General features: G+C 39.0%; 1 protein-coding gene across 1 annotated transcript in view; it reads left to right on the top strand.

Annotated features, from left to right (window-relative positions):
* LOC126475425 (serine/threonine-protein phosphatase 6 regulatory ankyrin repeat subunit B-like) overlaps window positions 1-19,243 on the top strand; it is a 355,304-nt gene that overhangs the window by 287,223 nt on the left and 48,838 nt on the right. The window contains exon 14 of the mRNA XM_050103270.1: window positions 7,239-7,658. Coding sequence (XP_049959227.1) covers window positions 7,239-7,658 — 420 coding nt within the window. The remainder of the gene's footprint in view (window positions 1-7,238; window positions 7,659-19,243) is intronic.

Here is a 19,243-nt window from a genome sequence, read left to right as displayed (position 1 = left end):
TAGACATCTAAAGCCACATACCTCCCACAAATCTACCAACAAACTGTTGGATTCCTGATTTGCAGAAACAGTGATGTATTTAAATCCAAAGATAGACAAACAAACTATTAAGCAGGTAGTCATAATGTTTGTATATTGGGAAGCAATGATTAGTATCCCTAGTTCCCTAAACAGGCCTCTCCAGGATGTTCCTGAGTTCACACAACAGATCATTCTTATTACATGATTTTGGACTTACAAAACTTTACCTTGGTTTCATGAGTTACCCCAAACAATGATCCCATGTGACGTTATGGTATGAAAGTATGCAAAAGCTGCTAGCTTTTTTATTTTACATCACCTATGTCTGACAGCATTCACATTGCAAATAGAGCTTTGTCTAGGTGCTTCAGTGGCTCTGTGGTGTGCTCCTCCCAGTTGAGTATATTATCAAGCTATAATCTCAAGAATTTAACACTGTCAATTTCTTTTGTTTGTTGTCATATTTTAGACATATAGGACTACTGGTTGGAAACCTCTTAAAAGTTTTGAACTGCATTTAGTGTGTTTATCGCAAAGTTGAGTGACACAGGATCGACTAGGAATAATATATCAGTGTCCATAAATATCTCATTAATCAATCTTTCTAATACTGTACTTAATTTGCTGTTTATTGTAATGTTTGTATCATCGGAAAACAAAATAAATTCAGCATGTTGTAATGTTATTGATTCAAGATCATCGACATACACAAGAGAAGAAAGGGCCCGAAGATCTACATCTACATCTATACTCCGCAAGCCACCCAAAGGTGTGTGGCGGAGGGCATTTTATGTGCCACTGTCATTACCTCCCTTTCCTGTTCCAGTCACGTATGGTTTGTGGGAAGAACGACTGTCTGAAAGCCTCCGTGCGCGCTCTAACCTCTCTAATTTTACATTCATGATCTCCTCAGGAGGTATAAGTAGGGAGAAGCAATATATTCGATACCTCATCCAGAAATGCACCCTCTCGAAACCTGGCGGGCAATCTACACCGCGATGCAGAGCGCCTCTCTTGCAGAGTCTGCCACTTGAGTTTATTAAACATCTCCGTAACGCTATCACGGTTACCAAATAACCCTGTGACGAAACGCGCCGCTCTTCTTTGGATCTTCTCTATCTCCTCTGTCAAACCGATCTGGTATGGATCCCACATTGATGAGCAATACTCAAGTATAGGTCGAACGAGAGTTTTGTAAGCCACCTCCTCTGTTGATGGACTACATTTTCTAAGCACTCTCCCAATGAATCTCAACCTGGTACCCGCCTTACCAACAATTAATTTTATATGATCATTCCACTTCAAATCGTTCTGCACGCATACTCCCATTTATTTTACAGAAGTAACTGCTACCAGTGTTTGTTCCGCTATCATATAATCATACAATAAAGGAGCCTTCTTTCTATGTATTTGCAATACATTACATTTGTCTATGTTAAGGGACAGTTGCCACTCCCTGCACCAAGTGCCTATCCGCTGCAGATCTTCCAGCATTTCGCTACAATTTTCGAATGCTGCAACTTCTCTGTATACTACAGCATCATACACGAAAAGCCGCATGGAACTTCCGACACTATCTACTAGGTCATTTATATGTATTGTGAAAAGCAATGGTCCCATAACACTCCCCTGTGGCACGCCAGAGGTTACTTTAACGTCTGTAGATGTCTCTCCATTGATAACAACATGCTGTGTTCTGTTTGCTAAAAACTCTTCAATCCAGCCACACAGCTGGTCTGATATTCCGTAGGCTCTTACTTTGTTTATCAGGCGACAGTGCAGAACTGTATCAAACGCCTTCCGGAAGTCAAGAAAAATAGCATCTACCTGGGAGCCTGTATCTAATATTTTCTGGGTCTCATGAACAAATAAAGCGAGTTGGGTCTCACATGATCACTGTTTCCGGAATCCATGTTGATTCCTACATAGTAGATTCTGGGTTTCCAAAAACGACATGATACTCGAGCAAAAAACATGTTCTAAAATTCTACAACAGATCGACGTCAGAGATATAGGTCTATAGTTTTGCGCATCTGCTCGACGACCCTTCTTGAAGACTGGGACTACCTGTGCTCTTTTCCAATCATTTGTAACCCTCCGTTCCTCTAGAGACTTGTGGTACACGGCTGTTAGAAGGGGGGCAAGTTCTTTCGCGTACTCTGTGTAGAATCGAATTGGTATCTCGTCAGGTCCAGTGGACTTACCTCTATTGAGTGATTCCAGTTGCTTTTCTATTCCTTGGACACTTATTTCGATGACAGCCATTTTTTCGTTTGTACGAGGATTTAGAGAAGGAATTGCAGTGCGGTCTTCCTCTGTGAAACAGCTTTGGAAAAAGGTGTTTAGTATTTCAGCTTTACGCGTGTCATCCTCTGTTTCAATGCCATCATCATCCCGGAGTGTCTGGATGTGCTGTTTCGAGCCGCTTACTGATTTAACGTAAGACCAGAACTTCCTAGGATTTTCTGTCAAGTTGGTACATAGAATTTTACTTTCGAATTCACTGAACGCTTCACGCATAGCCCTCCTTACGCTAACTTTGACATCGTTTAGCTTCTGTTTGTATGAGAGGTTTTGGCAGCGTTTAAACTTGGAGTGAAGCTCTCTTTGCTTTCGCAGTAGTTTCCTAACTTTGTTGTTGTACCACGGTGGGTTTTTCCCGTCCCTCACAGTTTTACTCGGCACGTACCTGTGTAAAACGCATTTTACAATTGCCTTGAACTTTTTCCATAAACACTCAACATTGTCAGTGTCGGAACAGAAATTTTCATTTTGATCTGTTAGGTAGTCTGAAATCTGCCTTCTATTACTCTTGCTAAACAGATAAACCTTCCTCCCTTTTTTTATATTCCTATTAACTTCCATATTCAGGGATGCTGCAACGGCCTTATGATCACTGATTCCCTGTTCTGCACTTAAAGAGTCGAAAAGTTCGGGTCTGTTTGTTATCAGTAGGTCCAAGATGTTATCTCCACGAGTCGGTTCTCTGTTTAATTGCTCGAGGTAATTTTCGGATAGTGCACTTAGTATAATATCACTCGATGCTCTGTCCCTACCACCCGTCCTAAACATCTGAGTGTCCCAGTCTATATCTGGTAAATTGAAATCTCCACCTAAGACTATAACATGCTGAGAAAATTTATGTGAAATGTATTCCAAATTTTCTCTCAGTTGTTCTGCCACTAATGCTGCTGAGTTGGGAGGTCGGTAAAAGGAGGCAATTATTAACCTAGCTCGGTTGTTGAGTGTAGCCTCCACCCATAATAATTCACAGGAACTATCCACTTCTACTTCACTACAGGATAAACTACTACTAACAGCGACGAACACTCCACCACCGGTTGCATGCAACATCACATACAATTGGTTCCCAGTTGAATGATGCTTGATGGCTTACTTCATGACCCTTTCCTATAGTTTCTTGTCAGTGATATAGGATTTGAATAGTTTTGTAGCATTTCCCATTACACCATAATATTATAATTTACTTTAAAGGATATTGTGATTTACACAATCAAATGCCTTTGATAGATCACAAAATGTACCAGGAACCTTTAATTTATTGTCTAGTGAATTAAGTACATTCTTGATTTATGTGTAGACAGTCTTCTAAATATTGTAACTCTTCAGAAATACAAACTGTAACTTTGACAATATATTATTTGTTCCAGAGTATTCTGCAAAAAGTCACAATCTGGGTGCAGTGTTGAAAAAGATTATCAAACTATTTACTTAGAGTAATATGACGTCAAAATAATAAATACGCTTCAGGAACTAAGATCCTGAGCCAAGTGCAGTCACTTGCCCTGTTTCAGAGGGAGCCCTTCGGCATGCATGTGTCACTTTGGATTCGAAGAGATTCTCTCCGGTTTCTGGCACCCATCTGAAGTGGTAAAGAATACCACTCTTGCTTGTGAGATGAAGGCTGAGCTCACTGTCCTAGCAGTATCAACAGGATCAGTTGTGGACCTTTAGTACAGAGCCAAGCGGAGGGCCTGAGTCGGAGGCTCAGATGGTTCGACGACTGTGTAGGCTGCAGATTGCTTGACTTGCACCACAGTGTGGTGGGGTATCGGGTTTTACTTGATAGATCAGGGTCCATCACACACAGGAGGGGGCTACAAGGATATAGGGGTGCTATGTGGAGTAGCTGGATAGTTTTTTAGGTTATGGGGTCTCTGGGACATTACAGAAAGAGCTTTAATTTCAAAGGGTGCCAGTCAAACACAGGATGGGGTAGACCCAGGAACCATTGGTATCTTAGTGTTAAATTGTCATATCTTCATAGGGGAAGAACCAGAGCTCTGAGAGCTAATAGAAAGCACTTAAGCTCAAATCACTGTAGGTACTGAACGCTGGCTAAAGCTAAAGATAAGTTCAGTCAGAATTTTTACAAGGGACCTTACAATATTCATAAAAGGCATGTTAATGCAATTGTTGGTGGAGCACTTGTTGCTGTTAGCAGTAGTTTTTCTTATATTGAAATTGAAGCAACAAGTTAATATGTGTAGAAGTTATACTTGACAACCAGAATAAATGAATGACAACCAGAATAAATGAATAACTGGTTACTTTTACTAACTCAATGACTCAGATGATATTTATTACTGAAAGGTACAATGAAAACTTGTCTCATTTCAAATAGTTAACCCACTCACATACTTATAGTTGATTGTGATTTCAATTTAATCTCTGTATGTTAGCAAAAATTCATGTCTAAAGTTGGTCGTAGATACAAAACACCATCTGAAGTTGTGCTGAATTCTTAAATTATTTTGAGGAATTAGTTCAGGACCCCACAAATGTGTGTATGAGCTGTGTTTGCATGAGTGTGTATGTGTGTGTATGTTGTTTAATTTTGACGAAGGCATTGTTGGCCGAAAGCTAATTGTGTGACAGTCTCTTTGTTGTGCCTTTATGTGACTCAGGATCTCTACTATATGGTGAGTAACAACTATCCTTTTCATTATACTGTTACATTCCATCATGTATTTTCCATTGTTTAAGTAATCTGTTTATTATTTCAAGAGTAATCACCATAACTGTTGATGCATTTATCCCACTGTGAGACAACACATTTGATGCCTTCATGAAAAAAATGTTTGCAGCTGCCCATGGAACCATGATTGTACCCAGGTGTGCACATTTTCGTTTCACTGGGAAGCCCTTAAACATCCTCCATACAATCCTGCCTAGGTTCAATCCTGGTTCTGTAGGCAACTGTAAACATTTTTCCATGAAGGTACTGAACATCTCGTCTCACAGTGGGACAAATGTATTAGCAGTTATGGTGCTTACTTTTGAAATAATAAACTGTTTATTTACTTTTTTCCATTGTGTCATTTTCCTATGGCTGCCTCTTGTAGAGAGTGATGTTTTCAAAATTTCAGTGTCACTGTCTTGCGATCCAAATCTGTCTGTTTGGAAAAATGTATAGTTTTCCCAGAATAGTGCATTAGTTTATGAGATATTCAGTTAGAAAATTGGAGTTTCCAGAAAATTCCTGGCAGGCTTTTATAGATCCAAGTGGTTGCCAATACATCTGTGTCATAAAACAGAGCTATCATTTGTACCAATTCAGTCATTTATTTATTCATTCAACCTTTGACTGCTGTTTGGAGCAGTATTTATATCAATGTATATTTACAGTTTACAGTTACAGGGTAAATTACAATTATAACATTTATATTATTGTACAGTAGACACACACATATACACGTATGGATAAATAACTAACAGAAACCTTTATTACTAATTTAAATTACAAGATAGGAGTAACCAATTTCACTTTATGCGCAATGCTTGATTGTTGATCCAATAAAAAAAGTGGCATTTGTACTTTTCACTGACACAGTATATGCAGTACATCTGCCGCCTGGTACTACAGTTTCTTTCAGATTGCTGACTAGTCTCAAACACTGTACAAAAATGTTGTTTCAAGTACTATCTTAGTTTTGTTTTGAAGAGTGGTAGTGATTTCACATTTATTAAACTTTCTAATAGTATAAGTAAGTAAGTAATAATAATAATAATAATAATACTTTATTCTACATCGAATAATTCATTGCATATGTATGAAAACAGTTACGATTCTTGACACATAGCACAATAATACATTCTCCTGAATACATCATTGGTTTATCAGTAAACTCTTCCGGGCTAAGTTGCCGTGGTCGATCTGTAGAACTTCTTCTCCCTGACGTTTCGTTCTCAACTGCGGAGAACATCTTCCGAGGTGAGTCGTCGACTCACCTCGGAAGATGTTCTCCGCAGTTGAGAACGAAACGTCAGGGAGAAGAAGTTCTACAGATCGACCACGGCAACTTAGCCCGGAAGAGTTTACTGATAAAGACGCCGGCCGTGAAAGCCTACATGGAACATCATTGGTTAATAAAACAATTAAATTATAAATAAAATGGTGCTTAACAGTATTTACAGTCTTTGTTCAGTGGTCAACATGTTATTTGTCAGTCATTTGGTGCCCAATATTCATCAGCTGAAGCTCCGTATCAGTCAGTATTATGTATAATCCATTGTTTAAAGGCAGTCTGTGGTCAACACCCAGTATGTAAAGTTCTGTGTCAATCAGCATATTTTCTAGTGATTTAAAGCTATGTAACTTTCAGTTATTTCTATTTCTATGGAAGTTTTCTGACATGTTAAATGAAACATAGGAACACTAATCTACAGCTGATGGTCAATCATGATTGATAAATTTAATAGACATATGTAGGTGTGAAAATCTAACCTGACAATGTTATGTGCACTTAATTTGGATTACAAGCAAGTCTTTATTAATCAATGAGTGAAGAAGGAATCTACCAAAGACCCTAATTGGCAGGTCAGTAATCCTACAAACTGTGGTGTTTCTTTAATGTTATTGGGCCTGTCCAGCAAAATGTGAGAGAAGAATGCTTCCAAAACTGGCTATGGTTTTTGGTGCTGTCATGAGCTTAATCATATATCCTATATGTGTGTTTTGAAAACTTAATTAAAGCAGGGATGGTCAGTAAAATTCTTCTGGGCTGTTGACCACATGGTCAGTATATAAAATTGTCTGAAGTTTTGGCCACTTGCAATAGTGACCAAAACATTGGACAGTTTTAGATATTGGCATTGTGATCAACAGCCCAGAAGAAATTTATTGACAGTGACAATGGAAGCCTACACTTACATAAAGCAGGGATGTTAATGTAAAAAACTTCTATTTGTTTCAGACTGCACAAACACTGATTGATGCTGGAGCTAACATAACTGCAAGTGATATAAATGGCCAGAAAATCATACATAGGGCATCTCAGTTTGGGAACACCACAGCCATTGATTATCTCATGGAAATTTGGCCCTTAGTATGGGGCTGTGACAACCATGGAAACACTGTTCTACACTTCGGCACAAAAAGTAGTAACAATAGGCTGAGGATTATAGAGCATATCCTATCAATGAAGCTGGCATCTGTAGACGAGAGAAATGCAGAAGGACAGACAGCTCTTGCAATGCTTGTGGAGCAAGGTTTAAATTGGAAATCTGTACAGCATGAAGTAGAGATGTTGCTGGCAGAGGGAGCAAATCCCACTGTCAAGGACAACAAAGGGAAAACTCCTTTACACATCGCATCCTGTGTTGGTGATGTAAAGGTACAATAATTTCTAAGAGTTATCATTGTAAGTGTCAATTTATGGAATGAAAATTAATTTCTGTAACAGCAACAGTTAAATGAATGAGATTTGGATTCTGAGACATGGATTCTAGTTCTCACTAACATTCTTATCAAAGATTTTGTTAACTTCATTGGTATATCAAGAGCCAGCAGTGTCCTGCCTTACTTCTGTGTGTGATGCTATCCTGTATAATGAGTGACCTGTGTATTGCCCGAATGACTGCGGTCTTCCCTGATTTTGTAAATATACCTGGTATATGCACAGAGCTTCTCATAATACGTCAGTATCTCCTCTATTAATCTTCTTGAGTGTATGCATTTCATATGGGCATAGAAGCTCAACTGTTGTTTTGTATGACATCCCTCGGGGCTTCACTGCATTGGTACACCTCCATATTGCTCTTAAACTTCCACTCACTTTCATGATTCCTCCTAAGCTGTAATACCTTTATGAGAAACTGGCATTCTCTGAGCTCCAGTATTCTACTACAGCCCACTGTACTAGTAGCTCAATAACTGTGCTGCAGTGATTGATTTTGGCATTTCTGCTACCATGTCTTGTATTATACACTCCAGTGATAGTCCTATATGCTATTTCCAGTTTAAAAATACCAGCCTTGGTTGTCTGTTTTTCTGAGATGTTAAAAAAAAATGATTTCACCAAAGTACTGAAATTTTGAAAACTTCACTTAGTCTACATATTAACTCTCCATCCACTAGTACATAGTAATGGTTTTTATTTAATTATTATTCTACCTATTTACAGACAACTGTGTTTTGACTTTGGCCTATCTTCCATGATGAAAAATGTTCTTTACTTTCTAAAATTTATCAATACATACTGGAAGAACATCCACTAAATAAGTATAAAATATAACTAACTTTTGTAGTTGTAAATAATTACAAATCATTTTGGATTGCTTCCACTTTGTAAAAAGAAGTAATTTACACATATAAAATACACTTCCTTCTACCTATATATACAGTTTGTACAGTGAACACATGTTAGTGTAAAACAATTAATGTCTAGTGCCTACACACCTAATTTCCCAGTCAGCTGGTAAAATATTCAGCTGTACAGATTCACTTTGCAGTAAACTTGATCTACACCTACATGCATGATATAGGAAAGCTTATAGCTGTTTTAATTGCATAAAGTTTTATGTGCTTACAGAAAATGTCATACAGAACTATTATATATTTTTCTCCTGCATTCAGTCATGGGAGTGGACCACAGACATGGACTGCTAAAATCTTCAAAGGTTTATTAGGTACGATGGCATGCTAACTCACACTTAAAACACTCATTTGTTGGTTTAGCATTTTGACAGATTAAGCATGTGCTTAAGATCTGCTGCACCTTCTCCTCGTATTTGGAAAATAGCAGAATCTACATCTACATCTACATCTATAATCCACAAGCCACCTGACGGTGTGTGGCGGAGGGTACTTTAAGTACCTCTATCGGTTCTCCCTTCTATTCCAGTCTCGTATTGTTCGTGGAAAGAAAGATTGTTGGTATGTCTCTGTGTGGGCTCTAATCTCTCTGATTTTATCCTCATGGTCTCTCCGCAAGATATACGTAGGAGGGAGCAATATACTGCTTGACTCCTTGGTGAAGGTATGTTCTTGAAACTTCAACAAAAGCCCGTACCAAGCTACTGAGCGTCTCTCCTGCAGAGTCTTCCACTGGAGTTAATCTATCATCTCCATAACGCTTTCGCAATTACTAAATGATCCTGTAATGAAGTGTGCTGCTCTCTGTTGGATCTTCTCTATCTCTTCTATCAACCTTATCTGGTACGAATCCCACACTGGTAAGCAATATTCAAGCAGTGGGCGAACAAGTGTACTGTAACCTACTACCTTTGTTTTCGGATTGCATCTGCTTTACCGACGATCAACTTTTTATGATCATTCCATTTTAAATCACTCCTAATGCATACTCCCAGACAATTTATGGAATTAACTGCATCCAGTTGCTGACCTGCTATATTGTAGCTAAATGATAAAGGATCTTTCTTTCTATGTATTTGCAGCACATTACACTTGTCTACATTGAGATTCAATTGCCATTCCCTGCACCATGCGTCAATTCATTGCAGATCCTCCTGCAATTCAGTACAATTTTCCACTGTTACAACCTCTTGATATACTACAGCATCATCCGCAAAAAGCCTCAGTGAACTTCTGATGTTATCCACAAGGTCACTTATGTATATTGTGAATAGCAACGGTCCTACGACACTCGCCTGTGGCACACCTAAAATCACACTTACTTCAGAAGACTTCTCTCCATTGAGAATGACATGCTGCATTCTGTTATCTAGGAACTCTTCAATCCAATCACACAATTGGTCTGATAGTCCATATGCTCTTACTTTGTTCATTAAATGACTGTGGGGAATTATATCGAATGCCTTGAGGAAGTCAAGAAACACGGCATCTATCTGGGAACCTGTGTCTATGGCCCTCTGAGTCTTGTGGATGAATAGTGCGAGCTGGGCTGGGTTTCACACAATCATCTTTTTCGAAACCCATCCTGATTCCTACAGAGTAGATTTTTAGTCTCCAGAAAAGTCATTATACTCGAACGTAATAAGTGTTCCAAAATTCTACAACTAATCGATGTTAGAGATATAGGTCTACAGTTCTGCACATCTGTTCAATGTCCCTTCTTGAAAATGAGGATGACCTGTGCCCTTTTCCAATCCTTTGGAATGCTACGCTCTTCTAGACACCGCTGCAAGAAGGGGGGCAATTTCCTTCACGTACTCTGTGTAAAATCGAACTGGTATTGCATCAGGTCCAGCGGCCTTTCCTCTTTTGAGAGATTTTAATTGTTTTTCTATCCCTCTGTCATCTATTTCCATATCTACCATTTTGTCATTTGTGCAACAATCTAGAGAAGGAACTACAGTGCAGTCTTCCTCTGTGAAACAGCTTTGGAAAAAGACATTTAGTATTTCAGCCTTTAGTCTGTCATCCTCTTTCAGCCTTTAGTCTGTCATCCTCTGTTTCAGTACCATTTTGGTCACAGAGTGTCTGGACATTTTGTATTGATCCATGTACCGCTTTGACATAAGACCAAAATTTCTTAGGATTTTCTCCCAAGTCAATACATAGAACTTTACTTTCAAATTCATTGAATGCCTCTTGCATAGCCCTCCTCACACTACATTTTGCTTCACATAATTTTTGTTTATGTGCAAGACTTTGGCTATGTTTATGTTTACTGTGAAGTTCCCTTTGCTTCCATAGCAGTTTTCTTACTCAGTTGTTGAACCACGGTGGCTCTTTTCCATCTCTTACGATCTTGTTTGGCACATACTCATCTAATGCATATTTTACGATGGTTTTGAACTTTGTCCACTGATCCTCAACACTATCTGTACCTGAGACAAAACTTTTCTGTTGAGCCATCAAGTACTCTGAAATCTGCTTTTTGTCGCTTTTGCTAAATAGAAAAATCTTCCTACCTTTCTTAATATTTCTATTTATGGCTGAAATCTTCGATGCAGTAACCGCTTTATGATCGCTGATTCCATGTTCTGTGTTAACTGTTTCAAATAGTTCGGATCTGTTTGTCACCAGAAGGTCTAATATGTTACCGCCACGAGTCGTTTCTCTGTTTAACTGCTCAAGATAGTTTTCAGATAATGCACTTAAACAAATTTCACTGGATTCTTTGTCCCTACCACCAGTTATAAACATTTGAGTCTCCCAGTCTACATCCGGCAAATTAAAATCTCTACCCAGAACTATAACATGGTCGGGAAATCTACTCAAAATATTTTCCAAATTTTCCTTCAGGTGCTCTGCCACAATAGCTACCAAGCCAGGGGGCCTATAGAGACAACCAATTACCATGTTTGAGCCTGCTTTAACCGTGACCTTCACCCAAATTATTTCACATTTCAGATCTCCATCAATTTCCTTCGATACTATTGCACTTTTTATCACTATAAACACGCCTCCCCCTTCACTGTCCAGCCTGTCTCTGTGGTATACATTCCAATCTGAGTTTAGAATTTCATTACTGTTTACATTTGGTTTCAGCCAACTTTCTGTCCCTAGTACTATGTGGGCATTGTGACCATTTATTAATGAGAGCAGTTCTGGGACCTTTCTATAGATGCTCCTGCGGTTTACTATTACCACATTAATATTGTTATTCCCTGTTGCGTTTTGCCTACTGGTACCTTGTCATGTCTCAGTAGGCGTCTTGTCGAGCCTAGGGAGGGAATTCTCTAACCTAAAAAACCCACATGTGCACTCCACACGTACTCCACTACCCTTGTAGCCGCTTCCTGTGTGTAGTGCATGCCTGACCTATTCAGGGGAACGCTAAATTTCTCCACCCAATAGGTCGAGAAATTTGCACCCCAGATCTCTGCAGAATTGTCTGAGCCTCTGGATAAGCCTTCCACTCGGGCTCCAAACCAGAGGACCGCAATCGGTTCTGAGAATGATACTACAAATAGCTCAGATTCCAGCCCACGAGTGAGGCTTCCTGCCTTCACCAACTCTGCCAACCATCTATATGATCTGAGGATGACCTCTGAACCCAGACGGCAGGAGTCATTGGTGCCGACATGAGCAACAATTTGCAGTCAGGTGCATCCAGTGCAATGAGTTATTTGCATAGTTTATAACACTGTAGTGTCCCCATGCATATCTATATCATATCATTTTGCTTTGACTCAGATGGAGTGCACATGCACTAGTGATCAGATTCAGGATCACAGTAGTAAAATAATACATCAGTGCAAACCACATAAAGCTCTGTAAGCTTTTCTGAAGGATTGGTTGTCTGTAGCTGTTTAACTGTATTACACATCAGAATTGCATCCTGTAGTTTTTCCAGATTCTTGAATATATCAAGATAATACTTTCTAAGTCACACATCTTTCATTAATAAAACTCTAAAGTCCCAAGACTGGTCATTGCAGTCCAGCACATCTTGTAATCCCTCCGATAACTAAGACTGTGCATCTGTTACCACACTGTTTTCACATCAATCTTGAAGTCACACACTTGGAGGGCCAGTGGTAATATGCATGCAACAGCATGCAGCTTAATAGAAAAACCCCTCAGGGGCCTCACGTACATGTGTGGCTAGCATGGGACCCCAAGTTATTGCAGCACAGTTCTCAGCCATTCTAAGTAGAATTTTGTGATCTACACAGTCAAGTGCTTTAGACAGATCACAAAAGACTTCAACTGGTGACATTTTATTGTCTATGGATTTGAGAAGTTGGTTAACAAATGAGAAAAATGGTCTTTTCAGTTGAAATACCATTTTGGAATCCAAATTGATTTTATCTAGGATATTGTGTTTATTGAGATGATATTGGCTGATATATGGAAACCTCAGCTTTAACACCTGTTTTGAAAAGTGGTTTGACAACTGCATAATTGGCTCTATTAGGGATGGTTCCTTGGTTTAGAAACCCATGAAATATGTGACAGAGAACTTTAAGAAGAAATTTATAGCAGTGCTCCAGTACTTAAATTGTTATATTGTCCATACCATTGCAATCATCAAACTGTTTCTGTTATTGTTGTATTAGTGTGTGTGTGTGTGTGTGTGTGTGTGTGTGTGTGTGTGTGTGTGTGTGTGTGTGTGTGTGTGTGTGGAAGGATTCATCTGAAAGGTAATGAAATTTTCAGTCTTTTTGTGTGCCTGTTTTATGACTCGTTACCTCTATCATCTGGTGTCTGGCGAGTTGTTACCTTACTCCTAATTTACTGTCTGCCTACTTACATTTTCTCCTTCCACTTAGCAATAGCAAATGTTTCCTTCTGCAATCCACTTGTCTTGAGGAAAAAACCTACAAGTTCCACAGGTGTATACAAATGTATTCTCCTACACGATAACTACTTCTTGTCTTCAGTGACTGGCTAACTTGTTCAGATGGACCCTACAAATCTTCACTTGATAATTAAGATCTGAAAATCTGTATCCAAAATCTTTGCAGGAATGCCTAAGTCTCTGGTTTAAGCCCTCCACTTGGTTCCAAACCAGAGCACAGCAGTGGTGGCTCGAAACAGAAGAGAAAGAAGTTTTTTGGCTGGGGCTCTGAGGGTCCTCAGTCTCACAAATCAGGTGATCCTGCAGCGTGATTTGAATGCCAGTGCAGGTTTTCTAATGACATTTCAATCTATTCCTTTGTGATCTGGTTGATTGTTGTCACACACAAAAAGGTGATGAACAAAAAGGCAGCTTCCTTTTAAAATTTAAATAATAAAAAGTTCTCATGTTTTGGGACTGTGGTAGCTCGTACATCTCCTCCCATGTCTCTGAAACAATTCACCATGGTTTAATTTAACAGTCCAAATCTTGAATAAAATTGTTACTCTCTGTGCAGTGACTACAGTTGATGGAACAGGACTGTGATGGCATCAGCATTATGAAGATAGCTGAAGTGGGTTTCAGAGACAATTTCAATGAGTACATGTAACTGAAATACTCATATTACATCCATTAGAGCATAATGTAAAAATAATACAGTAAATACATGTTTACAGGTCAGTTTTAAAATTAATAAAAGGTGGGAGTGACTGATTTCTAGAGTTATTAGAGTAGGTAAGAGACCAGCCATGATTAGTAATAGAACAGGTTAATGACAATGGAATTGGTATGATTCTCCATAATCAATAGAATAGGTGCTGTGTCATGTTGAGATGTGTCCTCATCAGACTGTGGTCAGTTTTGTTAAAATGACATGGGTACACATTGGCCAGCATCCTTATGGGAACAGGATAACCACCAGGGTGGCACTAATTTGTTTCCAACCTGATGAGAAGGCAGGTCAAAGTCATGTAACAGAATTCTGAAACAGAACAGTTATTTTAAATGTAATCAGGAAGAACTGAAGCACTGTAAATAAAATTTATTCTGATTTCATCAGCATCACCAATTACATCCTCTAAGCAATTTTATAACTATTTAACTGACCAAAGAAAAGCTGCAAAACTGAAAATGTATTAATGTGCGGAAGGCAATGAGTCAGCTACTTCATAAGTCCTTCTGAGCATCAACCAGAATGACTTATGAAATTAAATAGATGTAACCAACAAAACTATAAAACCACTCAACTGAGAAACATGATACTTCTCATTGCATAAATGTGACATACAAGCAAATAACAACCTTTAGAATGAACATCTGAAGGTTGATCCCCTCAATCCAATAATATATTATCACAATAACAAGGTAGTCAAATCAGACTTAAAGTGAATAATAAACAGGTTGTAGAAATATCTGGTGACAATAAAACATCAAATGAACAAATAATCACAATGATAAAAGACTATTGTTTGAATCAGTCATGGAAGTGAGCAGTTCATAAGACAAATAGAAAATACTAGTTTTAATAAAAAAAAAAAAACCCTAGCTGGGTTTACAAAATTACAGTTCATGACAGTAGAAAAATAAAAGTTGTCATTAACGTTTGCACTTCATCTCAGTACAATCCACTGGTAATAAGTCAAAGCACATGATCAGCTAGAGTGGCTGTACACAGTCTACTACATAACTCGTATGTGAAACGGTAGTATACCATCATGCTCAGTATCAGAACAGTAAGTAGAGTGTAAGTCACTTTGAGAACAGTTACGTTAAGTAAAATATCATATTGGTAGAAGTAAAATATCATTTTGGTAGAATGCTGCAATATGGGCAGCAGCTTGATCTAGTTTGATTTGTTGCTGCTTCTGTACCATCAAGTACTCCGAGGGCTTGTTAGTATCTGGAACAACTTGTGAGACAGAATGTGTACTGAGATATAACTTAAATTCTGGAATGAATAACAAGAAGAGTTTGATAGTGGGTTTCAGAGTTTCCTTCCAGTGTGTGGTAAACTGAAATCCAAGTCCTAGGATATTACAATGGGATGCTTTGAAATAGAAGTCTGCTATTATTCAGCCGGCCGGGGTGGCCGAGCGGTTCTAGGCGCTACAGTCTGGAACCGCGCGACCGCTACCGTTGCAGGTTCGAATCCTGCCTCGGGCATGGATGTGTGTGATGTCCCTAGGTTAGTTAGGTTTAAGTAGTTCTAAGTTCTAGGGGACTGATGACCTCAGAAGTTAAGTCCCATAGTGCTCAGAGCCATTTGAACCATTTTTTTGCTATTATTCAGTTATACTCACTTAGTGTATACTCTTTTCAACATATATGTGAATGATCAACCAATTGCACCAGGGACTAGGAGCTTTGCTTACGTGGACACTCTTGCAATAGATGTGCAGGGTCGGAACTTTAACGACATAGAAATTAGCCTTACGAATGCCCTCAACGGTCTAATGCCATACTACGAAGCAAACTGCCTAAGCCCGAACGCAGCAAAAACAGTATCCTGCCTATTCCATCTTCGAAACCGAGATGCCAAACATACCCTAAACATCACGTGGAACAACCAACAGATCGCGTTCAGCAGCACTCCTTGTTATTTAGGCGTCACCCTTGATCACACACTTACTTACAGACATCATGTAGACAAGGTCAGGGGTAAACTATCAACAAGAAACAACCTCCTGAGTAAGCTCACCTCCACAAAATGGGGTGCCGACCCACATACTTTACATACGTCGGCACTTGCACTCTGCTATCTGGTTGCTGAATACACTGCCCCAGCTTGGGAAAAATCAGCGCATGCGAAACGAGTGGATCCTCTGCTGAACAATGCCTGTCGCATAATCACGGGATGCCTAAGACCCACCCTGGTTAGCCAACTTTATTTGCTTAGTGGCATAGATCCACCCAGCATCAGATGAGCTATAGCAAGCAAAGCAGAGCACCTCAAACAGCTGTGTGACCAGCACCATCCTCTCTTCGGACCAAACCCTCCACACACATGTCTAAAATCAAGACGGAGTTTCCTCACCTCAGTTCAACCGCTCGAAACCTCAAAACATAAGGCCAGATTGTCAAAATGGCAAGCAACACTGCCTACGGGAGACCAGGCACCTCTAATCTCACCCAATGAACAATTGGCCTCTGGAAATGAACTAAAATGGCCATTATGGAGAACCCTCAACCGCCTACAAACTGGATTGGGCAGATGCAACGTAAACATGTGTAAATGGGGATACCGAGATGGGATGGACACGTGCCAGTGCGGACAGATCCAAACAATGGACCACCTCCTGGAATGCAGCAACATGGGGGAAGTGTGCAGGAAAGAAGATCTGGCAAACGTTACGGCAGTGGCAGTTAAATGCGCTGAATTTTGGCGGGACGTGATATGATATATATACTATGTTTGTCTTTATATTGTAATGTGACTCCCCATTTTGGGTTTGTTTTATTTCTACATATGTGTATTGTATTTGTATTTGTGTGTATATGTAATATGTGGGTTGTCTATGGCTTGGACATGATTAAATAAATAAATAAGTGTATACTGTGAAATTCCAGGTTGGAACACACAAGTGAAACCAGAATGGGGTATAAGACAGCCTATATATAGCTAATTCTTATGCCATAGAGCATAATTTGCATTAATTTGACTGTCACCCAGGGGCATGGCAGTTGTTTAGCTTCTGCTAATAACAGAGAAATTTCACAAAGAGAAGTGTTGCGGTATAAATTTAAATCAGTACAAATGTAGTTTGAATTGCTCCATCAATTTGGTAATCATGAATCAATGTTATGTAATACAGCTGTAATACAATGGTATAAAACTAGAAGTGAGGGTATATACTATTTGAAGAGGAGGGTTTAGATGTGTTGAGATATTTGTAAGAGTATGAAGCAAGGGAGGAATTAAAAGTGAACTGAGTTTTGTAGGCCAGTCTCTATGGCCCAACATTAATATACACACTTGGTGTGAACAGAGTTAAGGTTGTAAAACATGGTCTGTAGCGCATGGGATATTGTTAAAGTTGCAGCTAGGTTACTAAGTTGTTTTTGAATAGCATCCATAAGTTGATTTATTATGTTGTGAAGGAGTTCATTATGAGAGTGCAACAGGATGGGGACTTCTCAAATTTGTTGTGCATGGGACAATAAACTGTTTTTAATATATTCCAAGAAGGAACTGAGTCTACAAAAAATGTTGAATTGTATCACTCATATGTAAGTAAACATACTGAAATGTGTCACCAATTTCTGCTTGGAGACCAGTCACGTGGAGTGGTCCCAGTTTGTGCCTGTTTAACAGTCGTTGAACAATAGGATGAGAGGAATCTTATTTTTGCAGATTTCTTCAAAAGAACACAGTAGCCTCCTCCATGATGAAACTTGTGATCTGCACTTTGGTAATGCAAGTTTACAAATTTTGTAGAACTTTAACATAACTTTTCCATACCACACAGTGGTGAACACATCAGAAAACAAGAGTGGTGTACAGCAAAGAAAAGGTGTCAGCTGTGTGACTGGCACTGTTTGACAAAAGTCAGGTGTCCATGACAGACAGAACATTGCTCGTGGAAAGCAGCCCAAAGTGGGAGAAGTTCTCTCCATGCCGTGATAATATCAAACCAACATTCTTAAAAACCTATAAGGGACAGAAGTAAATTTACAACAAGCAATGACACATATGCAACACTTAAGGAAACTTTCCAGCTAATTGGGGCCTGATAAGGTGGGAACTGACAACAGAATCATGTCTGTCTAAACAGTTGTGTGACAGGAAACATCGAGACTGTGTCCATCTAAGACTTAAGATGAGATCTGTTCTTGATGATTAGACTGTAAATTTTACGCAGAGACAGAACATAAATTATAGTGACTGGAACGCTTCAGTTGCTATGTAATAGTTTTATTGGGTATTGGCTTTTCTGCTGAATGATTCTTTCTGAGTTTAGCTGTATCCACTATAGTAGATAGCGTTTCATTACCTTTGTATTTCATTAGGCAATAAAAATAATCTTCTGATTTCAGAGCTGTATTCGACATTGACAAGTGACATGAAATGCAATTTCTGGAATGGTTCATTGGCATGGCATGTAAATTTCTTGGTTCTCCCATGTTTCACAGCAGTTTGCTGTTTCTCACAGGAAAAATATTGGTGTTGCTCCCCCTTGTTCCGTAAATACTGACTAAGGTAGTGAGGAGTCCTAAGCACACACCCATAATGGGGGCAGTGGTTGTACTTAGCATTGTCCCGCTGTGTGAACTGAAGTATGATGCCAATGGTCATGGGGTGGGGAAGGGTGGAGATTAGTGTTGGAATTCGGTGGTGTCTTTCCCCTCTTGTGGATCTTGTCTCTCCAGTGAAGCAGTGTCTACATTATCATTTGCTAGATTTTGCAGAACCCACACTGGTTGCAAGCATTTGAAACAACATGTTAAGTGTTATAGGAAATTATACAAGAAAGTAATTACTGCAGCAAAAAAGTTAAATAATGATTCATATATCAGTAGAAATAATGGCAACAAAAAAATGAAATCAGTTTGGAAAGTGATCAATAGTAACTTAGGAAGAAGCAAAGTAAAAAACAACGTTGTTATTAAAACTGAGGACAAAACCATAAATGATCCATTACACATTACCAATATATTCAACTGTCATTTTACAAGTGTAGTTCAAAACCTCATACAAGGCCAAAGTAGTA

Source organism: Schistocerca serialis, chromosome 4, assembly GCF_023864345.2.
Source record: "Schistocerca serialis cubense isolate TAMUIC-IGC-003099 chromosome 4, iqSchSeri2.2, whole genome shotgun sequence".
Taxonomy (NCBI): Eukaryota; Metazoa; Arthropoda; class Insecta; order Orthoptera; family Acrididae; genus Schistocerca; species Schistocerca serialis.
The sequence above is the reverse complement of the archived record's forward strand: the minus strand, read 5'-3'. Positions and strand labels throughout refer to the sequence as shown.